The following is an 18,439-nucleotide window of genomic DNA, read 5'->3' as shown; positions in this document are numbered from 1 at the left end:
GCGATCAAAAGGTTAAAAATATGCGCAGTCACCTGGATAATAATACCTGGAAGGACGACCACACGTCATCAAAAGTGTATTTCTAAAATGGCAATACCAAAATATCGAGCATTTAGAGCTGAATATAAAGTCGTCAGCAACGCTACAACAGAAACATTTGCTTAGAAGAAACCAGCTCTCCGTTGGTGAGAGAACTCATAACCAACAGAATATTGCAAGAGCCGACATGGCCGAAGAACACTACACGAATCAACAGCCGACATCAAACTAGGTTGTCTATCATCGGCTTGTGGTGAAAATCACATGCATGGATAATTCTCAATAACCGTCCGCATAGGCCGCAGGCAGCCGACGAGAAGCATTGGTGTATGTCCCGCGATGTCGAGATGCGAATCCGCGACACTCGATTCCCACTGTCGTGGTGATAGGAGCTTGGCCACTGCGCCATCAACCACCCTTACTATAGCTAGAACTAGAAGTCACCTGAGCCCCTTACAAAACCCGGCAACGGAATCACTACATCAGCGTTTCTCAACCTTTTAATTGTGACGCACCCTAGACAAAAAAAAAAAAAAAAAAAAGAGTACGTCCACCCCCACCCAACTGTTAGCCAGGTAATTTCACTAATACCGATATAAGATTTCAGAAATTAAAAACATTAAAAAAAAAAAAAAAAAATGACAGCCTTCGCGGTTCCCCCTTCTTAGGACGTCGCGCCCCGGGGTATCACAGGCTGAAAACCGCGGCACGACATATTTCCATACAGAAATCATTTCAGTGAACTCAACTGTGATAGCAATGGGTACACAGCAATATTTTTCTAAGATCTTTTTTTGCTCACATTCAATCTCAAAACGCGTACGCCGTGTGTGTGTGTTGGCACAAGTTGGCTGTATCAGAAGTTTTGCGCACTCATAGCTATGAAGTGCAGGTGAGGGTAACCTTGCCGCATGGCAGCCTTGCCTGCCGTATTCGCCAAAAGATGGGAATGTGTTGCATCTAATTTAAAGGACTGGGTCACATACGCAGCTCGTAGGTGTCTATCGGTTTGTCAAATTAACACTCACGGTATGTCGTCTACATAGTTTAATGGTCGGTTGCTAATTCCGCGATATTTTATCTACAAATTATTCAGCTATCGGTCTGATGTCTGGAGTCCATCGCAGGGGCATTCTGGAGAGGTCTGCTGTCTGCTGGCGGAGCACATGTCCAATCCATCGCCAATGCCTTCGTTGAACCTGCGTGGTGATGGACTCGGTTTCAGCTCTTCGGTGGATTCTTCGTTGGTGATAAAAAAATCTTGTCTCATTCCCCACCCTCTTCTCTTTCGTCTTCATAAAAGTGGTAAATTTTAAACATATGATATTTTCTAATTTCAATTTGGTTACCTGTAATGTACAGGCATTACAAACTCGAAGAACGGGCTACATCCTCATACGTATCCCATACACACTGTCACACAAAAAGCAAGTAAAGAGAGACCATCAAGTCAGGTAGCTGGAAAATGTATGAAACCGTCTTCAAAATTAAACAGAACTACTAAAGACACAAAATTTAGTATTGTAATAAGTCAGTCTATGTGTATGTCTTTTAAGCCAATGAGAAATGCGTGTTCTAGCAGTGTGCCTTCCACGGACAATAAACTAAAGTGAAGAAATATTATACGCATTTCATATAAAGTTTGTTGATTTGATAGTTTGCATCACAGAACCATTTTCCTATTTTTTCAAAATTCCTTTAAATCATTTATACATTTTATTTGATTACATTTTTCGTGATGTAAAGAAAGAGTCGAGAAGTTGATTCAAGATATTAAAGATACGAGGGCAATAAGGCAGACAATCAGACTGAACATCAGACCATCAGACAGGCCGGCATACAGAACAGCATTGCATAGATTCGCATGGTGTTAATTACTTGGTTATTATTGGTTTGCTTCTTTTACTATGGACGTCTCTGGCAGTGAAAGGAATAGTCAGCCTACTATGCACTTTATCCTGTAATGTGCATCCGCGCGCTGGCTTACTGCACCGTTAGGCTATAATACATTCCACGACCTCTTTGCACTGTCACAGTGAAAGCAAAGAACATGTTGAAGTCAGTCACTCCTCGTCATGTGAATGCTGTCAGTAATCTTCCCTGTCTACACCTGACATCATTGTCATGTCTACAGTCAGAGAAGAGGACTTCAGATGTTGTGGCGAGATCAGAAGTCAGAAGAAGGATGTCAGCAGGGACCAGGACACCTTACTTTCAACACTTCTGGAAGCCAGGGTCTTGCTACTATAGCGAGAGTCTTGGAAGAATGACAAAAAGCGCGACTGACATCTGTGAGGATTTTGTTTTATCGCACATAGGTAAGTTTGTTATATTTTTAATTCTCTCTGTTCTAGTTTCTGGAAAATAAAGAAAGAACACACCACCTCTTTACACGCATAGCTTAGTGCAGTCGATGCACCTCACCGAGAGTCGCTGTATGAGCTTGGAGTGTGGCGATGTTCTGTAAGGCTAACAGCTCATACATACGCCATCCCTCATTCAAAAAACGGAAATCGTATAAAGGTGAGGTCAAAGTCTATGCTGGATTGGGACTTTTGGTTTAGGAAAGTCATATTTTAATGGCATTTTTATGTGTTGTAAGATGGTACTGTTAAACAAAAATAAAAAGGTGACCGAGTACAAATGGTGAATTACAAACATTATTAAATGTAAATATAGATTCTGCATGCTTAGATGTGTTAATCTTTGTAGAAGAGGTTGGACTAACGATCAATGTGTGAAAAAAAGAACAATGCCACTGCTATAGTTCTTCACTATATTTTTCTAGAAAATTCTGTGCATCATGTTTTCTGTGGTTTCGGCAGAAAAGAGTACAAAAACCAAAAGTAAATACAAAAAAGAAATTGAAGGAACAAGGAAAAAGAAACGGGAAGCCAGATGCACATTTTTATTGAACAACTATCTTACAGACAAACATGAAGCCCATGTAATGTTTCTAGAGGGAAAGAGAAGGAGACGACGAGTACGTCTGTGTGGTGTATGGTCTGGTTGCTTCTAACAGATGCCTTTTCATTTACTCTGTTATGTAAGTCTCTTTGCCTTACTTGTACAAATAATTACCCTGGTTATGATTTACATCATTTCAACGAAACAGTTACTACTTTTGACAGATTCTGTGCCCGTGCCTTCACCAAAAGGCGTGTTCACCATTGGAGACTATGGAACGTGCGACGGGTCAGTGTCTCTACGACTCATGCACAGGATCATCGGTAAGTACAAGAATAACAACACCAAGAGCAATGTAAACAGCAACTGTAATCATCAATCGATGATATCAATGATAGCTTGTGTCATACGATTTTTAATTTCACTACTGCTAAAAAAATCAGTACATTAAAAAATAAATTTAAAGTACGCATGACGACAAAAAACTGGTTAAACAGTAATAGCTTTAATTGTTTCATCTAGTAGTATGATAAAGCTATTATTTATTGTTTCAGGCCATTTGAGAAACAAACATGGACCTGACCTTAAGATTCAGGTGTTGTACGAAGATCTACCGACCAACGACTACAACAGCCTCTTCAAAACAATTTATGGTAGTTTGATGTTTGCGTGTGTCGAGTGAATTTTTAAGTTAAGTTTCAGTTTTACATATAATTAAGGATTTTATAGAAGTAACTGATAATATCTTTCTATCTTTTTCCATGTAGGTAGCACATCATACATACACAAGTTCGACAACGTGTTCCCGCTGGCCTGTGGCACTAGTTTCTACAAGCAATGTGTACCTGACAACACATGTGACATCATCATGTCATCATTTGCCACGCACTGGCTTAGTGACAGGAGGTGAGTTTGACACAATAAGGCTAATTTGTAAACAACAGTGTTTTAGCGACAGTAACATCATTGTTTATCTCCTGTCTTTGTGTTTCAAAAGCCTACTTTAAACTTGTAAAAAGCTAAAGTGGAAACTCAGAAGGTGTTTTGCTATGTTTACTGAAATCCCTGCACAATACAAGAAACAGGAATGTGTAATGAGTGTAACAGGGTGTTACTTCGTGAAATGTCATAGAGTCTTCCTATTATCCAGACAGCGGAAAATGTCAGAATATCACAAAAGAGGAAATGATTGATTTTGCAGTCACACGATGTCTTCGACGATGTCTCCCTGGATGTCAACATCAGAAGAAGAGATGAAAGCTCATCACGAGGCTTCAGCACGTGACTGGCAGACGTTCCTCCTTCTGAGAGCGACTGAGCTCAAACAAGGTGAGTGACTGACGTGTCTGTCAGGCTGTAGGTGATCTTTACCACCCCACCGTTCCAGTGACAGAACTGATCTAACAGGTAGAAGCCCTTTTATTTTGATGCTCATTGGGTTATCTGCAAAATTCCTGCTTGATAAACCAAAATGAATTAACAAGACAGACAATCATCGTAGGTTGCTAGCACCTACAGCCTGACAAAGAAGAGAGGATTAAGGACACATTGACATCGATTTGATGTACGATAACAGCAACGACAACTCATCTCTCATTCCTTAAGATCTTCCTTACACTTATATTTTACACATCAATTACCCTTTGATGTCTACTTAACAGTGAGCATACCGCCTATCACAGTCAGACTACAAGCTACACGTGACATCTTGTTTGGCCCTCGACAGTGGAGATCGGTCTTAGCTCTGCTTGACCTCAGTCCATCATTTGACACTGTTGCTTATTAAAGTATACCTTGATTCTAGCAAAAGCATAGTATTATACTGATCCCTTCTACATTGTTTCAGTTGAACCTTCTTTCTTCTGAATTTACAGGGATCTGTTCTTGTATTTGTACACCAAATTGCTTTGTTACCTTTTGATCAGTCATATAGCTGCTTAATCGCTTCCGAAATTCAGCTGACAACACTATTCACAGACTGAAAGATTACATCGTAAATGTCAACTGGGTGTTGGGACGATAATGGAGCTATGACTGGAGCAATGTTGTTTGGCTCAAAATAATAGCTGAACCATAGAATAACAGTCCATTTTCAAAATTGGTTCTGTGTTGTATATGGATCAATCAACGATGATAATGTTGAAATGAAATATCACGAGTATGTCCTTGTCATATCCATTATATTTTAAATAATGTAGAAATAAATATTTCCCAGAATAATGCAATTTTGTGAAGTATTTTATTTTCACAGGTGGACTTCTATTCGTTGCGCAACCTTCCCAAAATACAAAGAGCAGCCCTGCACAGCCTGGAGAAATAACAGAATGTGCAAGAGACACTTGGATCCATCTCAATTTAACGTGGAAGGAATTATATGCAGGGGACATAATAACAAGAGTATGTAGCAGCTGCAACATTAACAAACTTCTTGAAAGGAGCATCCAATTTGTAAGCCACGAAGCGCATTTGTAATACTTTTCACAAAAGATATTAAAGCTAACTTTAATTTTTTGATAGTATTGATATGGACAAACAACATAAGATGTGTTATGACAAGAAGACCTGTACAGAGATGTTATTAGAGGAGAACATGTCATAATCTTACATTATTGCAGCAGGACATGTTCTCGACAATCTTATATAGATGTCCACGACATTTTACAATTCTTCACTGTTACCTGCAGAAACGTAACACACCTGTCCACTTACATCACACACAATAATGCATAAGAATGGCGCATTGCAAAGTCGCCAAGCCAGACTGAAAGTTATAAATAGCAAAGTGATAATATAGAAGGTGTTTACAATGAAATTTGAATGGATCACAATACATACTTGTATAAATAGAAACGTAAGGTGAGCTGTGTGTAAGGGGTAAAAAAGGTTATGAAGCATCTAATGAGGTTTTCTTTATGGAGACAAGGAAATGCTGGAATTTTGTGTAACCTTCGTCGAAATGTGATTGTCTAATTATCCTTCACCTTATCTCTATCGTTTATTTTGTTGCATATTTACTCTTTTTCAAGTAAAACGATTCGTTTGTCATACAATGCTAAAAATAAAGAAACCCTAACAACCTTTATTACAGGAAGAGTTCCAGTCGTGTAATGTCCCGGCGACATTTCGGTCGTTACAGGAGCTAAAAGCTCCTTTCGAGAATGCCGCCACCATGTCTCCAGTCCGACAGGCTGGTCTCAAACTTGTTTAAAGGAACCAGAAGTGTTTGTCCTTCATGCTTTTCCAAAACAATGTGGCGACAAAAGTTACAGAGTGGTAAGAGCAACAAAACTTGTAGATGTCCATATTTCCTCCTAAAACACCTTTTTATTTTATATGTAATATATAATAAAAATTATAGTGTAAGTAAATTTAAGAATCGATGTGTTAATAGCCCTTTACTTGAATCATTCTATCAAAGTTTCATTGTCACATTTAAAATGTCAATGTCCTGCGTTCTAGCCATCACAGACAAAAAATATCTTTGTTTATCTTACTTTGATGTTTTTGGATTGATATGAACATATGAACACACGCACACACAATCACTCATATATATATACACACACACATCTGTTGTCCTTGGGAATGGCCGGCCTACTTAATTTTTGGGACTTGGGAGAGTTTCGTGTCATCTCATCTTGTGAGTTTGTAGGTTATCTTCTTAGAATCTTCTGGGGTTATCTTCTTACCTGTTACCTTTCACTTATGTAAATTTTTATTATAAGAAGATGCATACTTAGCCTTGTAAAGACTCACATGTTATAAAGTTAACTTGTTTTGTCTTTTTTGTCATTTATATTGCTGTCGCCTCTAATTATTTGAATTATCTTTGATTGTCATGGTGGGCATTTGCCTAAACATCAGCAAAGTGAGAAATTTAGTAACAGTTTTTTGCTGACTGGAACTGCTCCCAAAATCGACTAGATGTTAGCAACAGTCGCCCTCGTACTCGCAAGACAATTACAGAAGCCATGGTAAAATTTGATCTTGTAGATATATGAAGAGAATTATATCCTGATACGTTGGCCTATACCTGATCACTGTGATCTATCGTTTGTGATGTTTTGCATATTGCTTTATGGACACCACTTTTTTTACAGGTGGCGCAGACGACAGAACCATGTTTGCTCAAAACCTGTCAGACACATTTCGAGTTATTTTAGAACCAGCCTTGAGGAGGAGCCTACACACACGACAGTTTGAAGAGCAGTTGGCCATAGTGGAACAATACTTTAAGCGTTTTATAAGAAATGTAGCGACACTGGACCCAGAGACTTTCCAAAGCGAAATATGTGTGGGGAGACTTGTTGCGCAGAAGTTATATTAAACAACAAAACGCCCATAAAGCGCGCGCGCACACACTGACACACTAAACACAACCATACAATCATACAGACTTATGTTCTTCACCGGGGTACTCATGCATTGTTGGCATTCTGTGTGGTGCTGTAGAGAGGTGGCAGCATCACCACACTTGCTGCTTTCAGTGTCAAAAGACAGAACAACATTTTAACAAGACACAAAACTACCGCAATCACACGATGTGATAAAATGTCCAAAATAAGATAAACTGTAAATTAATTTAATATATTAATGGCATTTTCTTATTTTTGTAATGAACTCTAAGACAATGTCATTCAGATTTCGCAGATCAGCCCTCTCTTTAAACAAGTGGATAATGAAGCAGTTATTTGACTTTCTTTGTGTTTTTATTCATTTTTCACTTGTAGTGGTAACTGGATTATATATACAGTTTCAAAAGCTTATCAACCTCGCTTGTCCCTGGCTGAGCAAGTGGTTGTGAGTTTGCCGGCTGTTTGAGCGGTTGCTAGAGCATTTGTCCCATGTACAGTTATTGTCAGTAAGGAACAAGATGGCTCTCAGTGCATTTCGAATATACATGTGTGTGTGTGTGTGTGTGCGCGCGCCTACAGTATAGCTCTTATACATCCATAAGTTTTATGTGCCGGAAAATAGTAATAATGTCCTTGCCTAAGATGGCGACGTTTGTCCATTACTTTTCAAATGCATCAAGTTTAGTGTCTAATAGTGATATGTGGACACATATTTACGAATGTCTGTCACGGTTTAATACCCTAAGTGATATCCATTATCTTTCTACTAATAATGCTTTAAAGTTGAGCCTCTGACTGTAGACAGAAGGCCGTGTGTATGTGATTAATCTCATTTTAAACACTATACCATGTCGTTTAAACTTGAATACGTGAGTCGTATCACGTTTGCATTCATCTTGATAAACAGCGTAAATGATGTTGAATAACTTTCCTTAAAAAACATAAACAGTTATTTATCAGTTACAATCAACCTTCTTAAGGAATTTCACAGTCACACACACAAATAATACTAATTTTAACTAATTCTAAATCTTTTTAAATTAACAAAAATCATAGGTTGCGCAATTAATACTCATGCAACACGAATAAAAAGCTCATGCACACGACTAGTTTTACACACCACACTGTCTCTTCTTTCTTAAGAACTGGGTCTGAGACGGTAACCCTGACACTACTCTTATCTCCTTTTGAACTGTGAAGATGAGTAGAGCAGAGGGCAGAGAGGAAACGAAGCTGTATCGGGTACGTTCGAGTTTTGGAGGTTGCGGTGGTGGTGGTAGTGGAGAGCGGTGGGGTGTGGATATGCTTGTCTGCACACCTGTCTCGCCATCCATACTCACACTAGTCTACACTGTGTACACCAGTCTATGCAACTATGCAAGACACCTTGTCACCTCCTGCTTTGCCATGTTCTTTCGAACATAACCTGAGACAATCTCGGGGTATCAGCTTGCAGAGGTCTTCTGTTTTTGGCGTAACAGATGGCAAGCCAAGAAACAGCTTGGGACTGACTGAAGACCAGTTAAGAGTTATCTGTCTGTAGGAAATTTGGCGAAATTTGAGTGAGAAACATCCAGTTTGGAATAAACTCATACTATACAGAACAAATACACACATTTAATGCAGAGCATTGTTTAGTGTTTTACTATGACAACAATTTTGATCACCAGTTGCTCATTATCATGGCGGTTAAGTGGCGCAACTGTCACCAGTGAGGGTTGGCTGTCCCGAGTTCAGTTCCCGTCTAGAGGGTACTGTTTTTCCTTTTTATGTGGCATCTGTTTACAATGCTGGCTGCCTTGCTGTGATATATAGCCATTGTTGCTAGGCTCGGCGTAAAACACTAGTTCTCCCCTCATGACACACACACACACTTGCTCACGAGGAAGCTGCATTGCTAGTTTAGTTTAAGACTGGTTTTTTATTTTAAGCAAGAACATGGTGATGTGAACAAGGATGTCCGACTGTCACAGAAGTAAGAGGGTAAAAGAGTACAGAAACCTTGTGCATGCCTGTACATGCAGCGATTGGATTTTAAATTCATGTTGCTGTCGTTACTAGAGCTAAACAAACCTGGCATGACAGAACATTTATTAGCCACATCTTATACAGTTGTTGTGTAATGACAACTCTATTTATACCACACAACGGTGACCTGTGAAGGAACAGGAGGTGTTCCTATTCAAGCTGTATTCCTGTTCAGGTATATCTTTATGATTAAGGCTAAATGTTAATTCAAAAGTTGCTTAATGCGAAGATTGATTAACAAATGAAAACAAAAATAGAGAAGGAACAACATGGCGTAAGCGTAAATGCGTAACCACCTGGCTAGGATATTTTATCCAGGGTTTTAAAAGAAAAGAAGTTTAAATACATGTGTTTTTAATGATCCAATAGAGTACAAGTATGTGTATAATGATTATAACTTCTCGGGGGTAAAAACACTGCGTAGCTTCAGTCAGTTGCAGTGATAATTTTCTGGAGACTGTTAATATGTTGTGCGGCCTGGAATTGCTCAGAAATCTGATGGGCAATGGTTTCTCCGACACTCCGAATCTGATTGTCAATGACCGACACCAAATTTACTTGAGCAAGTTCTACTCGAGATAGAGAATTGGTAAGAGAACATATAGTTCTCGCCACACTTTCAGGAGCAGGTTGCCCTGACACTTCACAAACATTCCCAGGTGTCAGGTGTGGCGAGGCAGGTAGGGTTTGCCCTGTTTACAAAACAAGGTCTGCTTTCTCATTGAATACATGTTGACCCAGTGAGTCATGCTTCCTGTAGGAGATCGTGTAGAAAACATGAATAAAGTATTGTTGACTTACATTTCCAGATAGTTATAGACTTAATAAATAATTCTTGAACTGTTATTTTATTTGGTGCATTTACAAAAGATTATGATACTACGAACTGTAGGGAAACAAAACAGAAATGTATCTATATTGGGTGTGAAGTGAAAAAAAAATGTCGTATCATAAAATACTAGAGAAAAGAACATGAGAAAAGTTAAGTTAAAAAAAAATACAGGACTGAAATTCTCTGTTGTAAGATTTGTTTACGGAGAATCGATGTCTCATTATATGTATTGTGAACTGTTTCAAATTCTCTGCTTGGATGCTTTGATAAAAAGATTGAATTACACCGATTTTATTGAAATCTTTAGTCTGGTATTATTGTTGCACCTTTTGCTGAATGAATGACTGTCTTCTGCATGTCCTGCCTCTGTATGACTGGATGTCCTGACTGCTATCGCCTCAATGTGTGTTGTTGTGTCACATTACCCTCTTCGTGTTTTGTATGTTTGTTAGACTGTCACGTGATCGTCTTGTGCATGAGCTCGTATTCTTGCCGGGGAATCGCGCTGTACAAGTGCATTATTATTGTTATTATTACCGTGCAGCGGGGCGAGCTATCGCAATGTCAGAGGTCGCTATGACGACCTGGCCCACCTTTTATTTGCTGCCGGCTCTTGTGTCCTTCAACTTACAAAATACAGTTACCCCGCCACATGAACCACTAACTCTTTAAAACATTCCTCTTTATAAGCAACATATGTCTGGGTATTTGTGTGTAAAGTATATAATACCATAATCTAATCGGTGATATTACTATCAACTTTGTGTGTACAACTCTCAGCCGTGTAATTAAAAAATAGTGGTACAAACAATGACATACTACATGAGATTAGAAGTGCTAATATATAACATACTGAATCCTGTATACGTGTGAGACACATTACGTTTATACTAGTTTTACAAATATAACCGCCTCTAAACTGTTTATTACTTGGTTAGTACTGTTTTGCTTCTCTTGCTATGGACGTCTCTGGTGAAGCAAACTGTCCAGCTCAAAATGGAATTTATCCCGTACATGCGTACTCGCGCGCTGGATTACTGCGCCGTTAGATTTATGCACTTTCAACGACCTCTTCGCATTGTCAATGTGAAAGGAAACAATAAACATGTTGACGACAGTCAGTCCTCGTCTTGTGAACGCTACCAGTCACCTGCCCTGTCTACACCTGGCATCACTGTCATCTCTGCAGTCAGGGAAGAGGACTTCAGATGTTGTGGCGATGTCAGAAGTCAGAAGAAGGATGTCAGCAGGGACCAGGACACCTTACTTTCAACATTTCTGGAAGCCTGGGTCTGGTTACTATGGCGAGAGTCTTGGAAGACTGACAAAAACCGCGACTGACATCTGTGAGGACTTTGTGCTATCACACATAGGTAAGTTTGTTATATTTTTATTTATCTCCCTTATAGTTTCTGAAAAATGAATAAAGGAGACGCCACCTCTTTACACCTATAGCTTAGTGCAATCTATGCACCTCATTGAAAGTCTTTGTATCAGCTTAGGGTGTGGTGATGTTCTGTAAGGCTTATAGGTTACATATACGCCAATCTCACTCTAAATCTGTTGATTTTTCGGAAATCATTTTAAGTTGAGGTCAAAGGCCATGTTGGGTTGGAAGTTTTGGTTTCGGATAACCTATGATCTTTCACGCGTTGTAAAATGGCACTGTGATCCAAAATAAAAAAAGGCCGATAATACTTGTGTGTTACATGATGAGTTACAAACAATATTATATGTTAATATGGCTTCTAATGATTCGATATGGCAATCTTTGTATAAGTTGGATTAAAGATCTACGTGTGAAATAAAGAAAACAATGCCATTACTTGAGGCTTTTTTTTAGTGACCTTTACACGAGACCGACAGTGTCAACCTTTCTGAGCAAATATTTTATATATCCTCACTTATATGACTGATAGGTCCGAGTATTCGCTGATACTTCTAAATGTTTTAAAGTATGGACGCGCCTGTCATAAGCTGGAAGTATAAATCGTGTAAATATTCAGAACATACGCTTTGTGCAGCAGGTTTTTCGTTATAGAAGTTGGCTATAGTTGTCTTTATTGTGGAGGATTATTATTATACACGTGTAAGAGGACGAGCGTGTCTGTGTGTATGGATTGGTCACTTCCGACAGATGGCTATTACTCATTTGTGTCAGTCTTTTTATATTACTTGTACATATAATCACTTACATCATATCAATAAAACAATTACTACTTTTAACAGATTTTGTTCCGCTGCCTTCAAGAATTTTAGCCTGAATAACTTGCTTGCAATTGTTGGGTTGCCTAGATTCCGTACCCGTGCCTTCACCAACAGGCGTGTTCACCATTGGTGACTATGGAACATGCGATGGGTCAGTGTCTCTACAACTGATACACAAGATCATTGGTAAGTAAAAGATAACAAAACCAAAACAATAACATTAATCATTAGTCAATAATATCATAATAAATATTTTTTTAAAAAGTGTCTGACTGGCTGCCAGCATTCCTCTGTAAGAGAAACTCTTACCCTACTTTTTATGTTATGTTGTTTCCTTATGGGCCTCACGGCGCAAAATCTTATTACAAAGAAATGCAGGATGGAGCTAGATAGGTGTAGCAATAAAAGGGTTAAATAGAATAAAGCTAGGTTTATTTGTTTCAGAACATTTGAGAAACAAACATGGACCAAGCCTGAAGATCCAGGTGTTGTACGAAGACCAACCATCCAACGACTACAGCAGTCTCTTTAAAACAATTTACGGTAATTTTAAGTCTGTGGGTGTCCATACAGTCATTATTATTTAGTTATATAAGTTATATAATAGTTATATAAAGTTACTTTTTTAAACTCGTGCAATATATCAGCAATGGATTACATGTTTTTGATATTTTGTCATGTTGTCGTTTAGGTGAGGCATCCTACATGTCCAAGTTTGACAAAGTGTTTACTCTGGCCTGTGGCACTAGTTTCTACAAGCAGTGTGTTCCTGACAACTCATGTGACATCATCATCTGCTCATTTGCCACGCATTGGCTGAGTAGTCAGAGGTGAGTAGCCTAGAAATTAAATAAAACGCTAAGAGAAAACAACAGAAAAGACCTTCTGTATCAGGTTGAGTAAAGATAAACTGTGCTGTAAGTGCACTTGTGAACTCATACTCTGCATTAGTTGTCTTCAGCATCTACAACCAACACTTGCTCATAAATAGTTTATCGGCACTGATGTAGATGAAGAAATCAATGTTTCAGTTACGTCACCTGTTCAAATACAATTTCCATGGCGGTCGACATCAGAAGAGGAGGGGCGCGTTCACAGCGAGGCTGCAGCACGTGACTGGCAGACCTTCCTCCTCTTGAGAACTGCCGAGCTTAAAAGAGGTTAGTTAATGGATACTGTTAGTTGACTGTACTCAAAGGTACCTTGGTGGGCAGTAGACACAGAGGTCACCAGAGATTTACACGGCGGTTTAATAACGTGAAGAAGTGGAGTGACCTCACTCTGGACCTGCTCACCATCGTTCTTAGTGATTGGTCTGTGCATTGATGTACTCACCCAACGACCTCTAATAGTAACGGAAAATATGAATAAACAAATAATTAATTTTTTAACAGCCTTCTTTCATCTTAATTCATCAAAAGTAATAAAACTTCTTCACAGAAGTTTAATTGCACGATGTGAAGAAAAAAAATGTTTCTTTTCCGGCAGGTGGACTTCTTTTCGTAGTGCAGCCTTCTACAAACCTGGGGAGCTGCCATTTACACTCTGGCAGTGGAACCATTCCTTTCAAAGACAATGCAGGAAGAACAATACAGGAGACCATTAGGGACATTTGTGTGAACACTGATTTGTCTTGGAATGAATTATACACAGAGGGCGTAATAACCAGAGTAAGTAAACTAAAGAGTTCTTAAATTGCGGCTGCGAAAGGCAGTATTTTACACAACAACAACAACAAGCAGTATTAACTTAATTAGCATTCAGAACTAAAGAGTGGATAGTGAAGAACAGGAATCAAAAAGCTTTTTTTCACGGTGAATGGGACAGTTTGTAGGTGGTGTAGCAAACAATATTTACGAGAAATTAATGGACCACGTAAAGAGGCGACCTTTTATCATAGATTTTTTTATGTTGTTTGTTTACTTGTTTTCCATCTAATTCCTAACATTATTTAAGATTATCGATGACATTTTAATTATAAGGCAGTTAAGAGAGCATCGGTTTGGATAATTTAGACTTTAAAGGGTAATGGTAAAGACAATGATGATGAGTAGAATGTTGCTAGCTTTACACAGGACCTGAAATGTTTGTCATTATTATTATCTGATGTTACTTAAAATCCTTTACACATATTTTTAAAAGAAGAAATGTTCGCATTATATGCATAGATGAAAACTAGCCCTCTCTCCATATATAAATATAAGCTATATTTACCTGATCTTGGAATAAAGTGTTACCTAGAGCCTTGTGAAACACCCGGATATACCCAGAGTTCTTTATTAAAAGGGCAGTTCCAATCACACAGTGCGGACAATGACAAAGACTTGAACAATGTACTATTACAGGAGGAGTTCCAGTCATGCACCCTTCCAGTAGCTATGAGATCATTACAGGAAATTAAAGCTCCTTTCGAAGATGCCATCATCTCACCTGTGCGACAGGCTGGACTGGTCCTGTTACAGGCACCTGAAGAGTTTGTCATGCCTTGCTTCGCTAAAACCTTGTGGCGACAGAGACTGGACACAGGTCAGTGTAACATAAAGTCTTTGCTGTTTCTTATATTTATATTTGAAAATTAAGATCAGTTATATAAATTGTAGTACATTAATTTCCTCTAAAAAATCACGGTTGATAAAATCTTACAAAACTCTTTGAATTAAGAACACGTATCCACAAAACCAGAGAAACCAATAAACGAATGAATAATCGTCCCAATATATCGGGTTCCAAATCGGTTGGACAAAGAAGAGAATAAGTTTAGAGAAAATCAAACATTAGTCTAACCATGTGCAATGACAAGACCGTTTAAATTTTTCGCATCTCTTGACAATGTATGCTGAAAGATATTGTATCATATAAATTATGTAAATACTACTCGTTAATTGAATAATGTGTCTATTTTTCCAGATGGCGTTGATGACAGAAATCTCTTCGCTCAACTGATCACAAAGGCGTTTCGAGTTATTTTGGATTCGACCTTAAAGAACAGCCTGATGGCCACCCGCAGTGGGGAAGAGCAGTCGGTGATAATGGAGCGACTGTACTCGGCGTTTGTGAAGAGGGTGGTGTTGCTGAGTCCACAGACTTTTCAAAGTGAACACATTGTGAGGAGACTTGTTGCTCAGAAGTCTTAATTAACAGCCAATGATTGCAACACGGCAGGCACGTGACACGTAGTATCAGAAGCCATGTTCCAGCAACCATTATTTTAGAAAGTGTAATACATGTGATTAATATTGAATCCATTAAGTTACCAAGGACCTAAATAGTTTCTTTCTAAAACCTAACCGCATTAAAAAAGATCCAGATAAACAACCACCAGAGTTGTGTTTAAGTTACAGTTAACAAAGGCACATTGGAGTGTGTGGATCAACTTGTGGAGCAACTGAAGGTTTGAAAAAGGTGGGTGTGTATTGCTGTAGTGAACTGTAGTTGTTATTCAGTATAGTTTTTATGTTTTGCAGTCAAGTCTTTTAATCTTCGCCAGAGCTTTGTATGTTTTGAATGAAACCTCTCGGGGTTTGAATAAAACCAGTGGGTGTAGTCCCAGCGTACCAACTGACGGGTGTGGACTGTTTTACTATCTGGGTACCTGCGTAGTTAACCTTCCTACACTGTTCACGGTCTGCTTGCACTGTCCCGGTTAAAAGACAGCTTAGGGCAGCATGTTGACTGTCATCACTCGTCTTGTGAACGTTACTGCTGCTTGTCACCTTGTCTATGTCTGACATCACTGTCACTGTCATCTCTACAGTCAGCGACACAAAGAGAGATGCCAGAATGTGCAGCAGGCGCCAAGACACCCTCCTTTCAATATTTTTGGCTACTGGGTTCTGGCTTTTATGGCGAAAGTCTACGAAGAGTAAACAAATCTGCGACTGACCTTTGTGACGATTTTTGTTTTGTCTCGTGTAGTTATTAACGTCTTAACAAATATAAATATATCTATATATGTGAAACTCTCTTCTTGCTGGCTGTCCACAGTACCTCAAATGTGAACAAGACTTCTTCACTCTCTTCATTGTCTACCAGTTAAAGGTGGACTAGACTACAAGCTCTCAACTCTGTGCTAGGGATATTTTTAAGGCCCTTCCCCCACCACTACTTTACTGAAATATTGTCTGTCCACACTCCTGCCCGAAACCTTTGCTCATCAAACTCGCACATTCTATCTAAAGTACAGAGCACACATGACCAGACAGAAGCTAACCCATAGAAGCCGAACGACGCTACGAAGAAAACACACGTAGAGAAAAAAAAGTGGATCAGTTATTTCAAAGGTGTTTTAAATTGTCCAGTGGCTTGGGTCATTCACCAACAAAGGCTGATCCCTAGATCGACGACCTGACACAAGAGTAGGTCAGCTGAAGAATGTAATCATAACGGTATATTCAGAATTGTGGTTAAAGTTAAAGACTAAATAGTAAAAGAAGTTCTAATGGTTTATGTTACTCTTGTACTCTTTCGGCGATTTATTGCTTCCTTTAAGTAGTTAATGAAAGCGGCTTCTACCCCTCAACAACAACAACAACAACAACAACAACAACAACAACAACAACAACAACAACAACAACAACAACAACAAAAACAAACAAACAAACAAACAAACAAACAAAAAACAAAACACCTCAACTTCTACCGACAGCCACTTCTTTCCTCTAACAATGACTCAGAGCTTGTAGTTCAAAATTTTACTTGAAAGATCTTTTATTTTTTTAATCACATTGCTAATTAAATCTCACTGGCTATATGGTTCTGATCGTTTGCCCTCTGATTTTTTTTCAGATTGCTAATAGCATCTTTGTCCGAGTTTCACCATCCCTCTTGTTTCATGTGGTACATATCCCGAATTTTGGTCAAACAGTAATTATTTCTGTACACAAAAAAAGTAATAAGGGTAACTAAATATTTAGAAAGATTTCACTTTTAAACATTATTATCAAATTGTACAGCAGCATTATTAATAATATTGCCTACCGAACAAAATGCCTAAAAAAATGAGGACAACATGAGGTTTAGTGATTTTCCAATTTTATAATTTCTTGTTAAATGTTTTGCTTTTGACACTGAAAGCATCAAGTGTGGTGATACTGCCACCGTGTACCCGTGGGTGTGCATGGCTTTGCCTATCTACAGCAGCACAGAATGCCAACAATGTATGGGTACCCTAGTGAAGGACATAAGTCTTTATGATTGTATGTTTGTGTTTATGTCTGTGTGGATGCATGTTATTTAATGCAACTTCTGTGCAACAAATCTTCCTACAGTCGGTTCACTTTGGAAAGTCTCTGGGTCCAGTGTCGCCACTTTTCTTGTAAAACACTCAAAGTATTGTTCCACTATGGCCGACTGTTCTTCAAACGAGCGTGTGTGTAGGCTGTTCCTCAAGGTTGGTTCTAAAATAACTCGAAATATGTTTGACAGGCTTTGAGCAAACATGGTTCTGTCGTCTGCACCATCTGTAAAAGAAAACTTGGTGTCCATAAAGCAATATGCAAAACACCACAAATGATAGATCATAGTGATCAAATATAATTGCTGCAGTGCTTTAAAAATGATTGTTCTTTAACTGTTAGTACAATTTTAATTTATCTTTTCCTATACAGCAATGTTCCCCCTGTTTGTCTCCTTTTTACTCTGCAGATTATTCTATATATTTTTTCAACACTTTTGTGTTTGTCACATAATGCATTAATACATCCAAGCTTCTAAAGTGTACATGAAAAGTGCTATTAAAAGTGAGATTAAATCCCCTTGCCTGCAACCTCTTTGTAAGCTAAACCACGAACTTGTATTACTGCACTGCTGGCAGACGATTTTTGCTCCAGTTAACTAATAAAACGAGGCAGGTGTGTACAAAGTTTCCGGTTTATTCACATTTCAGATTAACTACTAAAACGAGGCATGAGACTACGAAGCTTCCGGCTTAGTCACATTCAATTTTTAGGCTCGCCGAGACCAACCGCAGAGAACTTCGCAAGAGGTTATATTGGTTTTGGCAGACAGACAGCAGTCCATCTACACACGTCCTTGGCTAAACCAACCTGAGTATTGGCCGTTAAAAAAATAC

General features: G+C 38.7%; 3 protein-coding genes across 4 annotated transcripts in view; 2 read left to right on the top strand and 1 right to left on the bottom strand.

The window, feature by feature from the left end:
* The first annotated feature begins 687 nt into the window (after positions 1–687).
* Positions 688–6,154, top strand: LOC112575793 (probable S-adenosylmethionine-dependent methyltransferase At5g38780). The gene is made up of 8 exons (XM_025257816.1): positions 688–1,344; positions 2,076–2,357; positions 3,171–3,269; positions 3,501–3,599; positions 3,714–3,852; positions 4,148–4,275; positions 5,198–5,343; positions 6,035–6,154. Exons 1-8 carry the CDS (start codon positions 1,206–1,208, stop codon positions 6,152–6,154), a joined length of 1,152 nt encoding a protein of 383 aa, XP_025113601.1. The 5' UTR covers positions 688–1,205.
* A 7,041-nt stretch (positions 6,155–13,195) lies between these two features.
* Positions 13,196–15,684, top strand: LOC112574935. Its single transcript, XM_025256319.1, has 5 exons — positions 13,196–13,199; positions 13,401–13,529; positions 13,858–14,039; positions 14,715–14,895; positions 15,277–15,684. Exons 4-5 carry the CDS (start codon positions 14,748–14,750, stop codon positions 15,501–15,503), a joined length of 375 nt encoding a protein of 124 aa, XP_025112104.1. The 5' UTR covers positions 13,196–13,199; positions 13,401–13,529; positions 13,858–14,039; positions 14,715–14,747; the 3' UTR covers positions 15,504–15,684.
* A 1,472-nt stretch (positions 15,685–17,156) lies between these two features.
* LOC112574925 (farnesoic acid carboxyl-O-methyltransferase-like) overlaps positions 17,157–18,439 on the bottom strand; it is a 32,392-nt gene continuing 31,109 nt past the window's right edge. The window contains exon 8 of one of the 2 annotated variants that reach the window (XM_025256304.1): positions 17,157–17,828. In XM_025256304.1, coding sequence (XP_025112089.1) covers positions 17,602–17,828 — 227 coding nt within the window. In that variant the 3' untranslated portion in view covers positions 17,157–17,601. The remainder of the gene's footprint in view (positions 17,829–18,439) is intronic. The other variant, XM_025256303.1, reaches the window with a different exon arrangement.

This window comes from Pomacea canaliculata, linkage group LG11 (genome assembly GCF_003073045.1).
Source record: "Pomacea canaliculata isolate SZHN2017 linkage group LG11, ASM307304v1, whole genome shotgun sequence".
NCBI classification, from domain to species: domain Eukaryota; kingdom Metazoa; phylum Mollusca; class Gastropoda; order Architaenioglossa; family Ampullariidae; genus Pomacea; species Pomacea canaliculata.
The sequence above is the reverse complement of the archived record's forward strand: the minus strand, read 5'-3'. Positions and strand labels throughout refer to the sequence as shown.

What these genes read in the sequence shown, in the direction of transcription:
- LOC112575793 (XM_025257816.1), top strand. Translation starts at nt 1,206, where the DNA reads ATGTCCAATCCATCGCCAATGCCTTCGTTGAACCTGCGTGGTGATGGA. An exon ending in ACTCATGCACAGGATCATCG is followed by an intron (nt 3,270 to 3,500) that starts GTAAGTACAAGA and finishes TTATTGTTTCAG; the next exon opens with GCCATTTGAGAAACAAACAT. An exon ending in CACTGGCTTAGTGACAGGAG is followed by an intron (nt 3,853 to 4,147) that starts GTGAGTTTGACA and finishes TTGATTTTGCAG; the next exon opens with TCACACGATGTCTTCGACGA.
- LOC112574935 (XM_025256319.1), top strand. Translation starts at nt 14,748, where the DNA reads ATGAGATCATTACAGGAAATTAAAGCTCCTTTCGAAGATGCCATCATC. An exon ending in GCGACAGAGACTGGACACAG is followed by an intron (nt 14,896 to 15,276) that starts GTCAGTGTAACA and finishes CTATTTTTCCAG; the next exon opens with ATGGCGTTGATGACAGAAAT.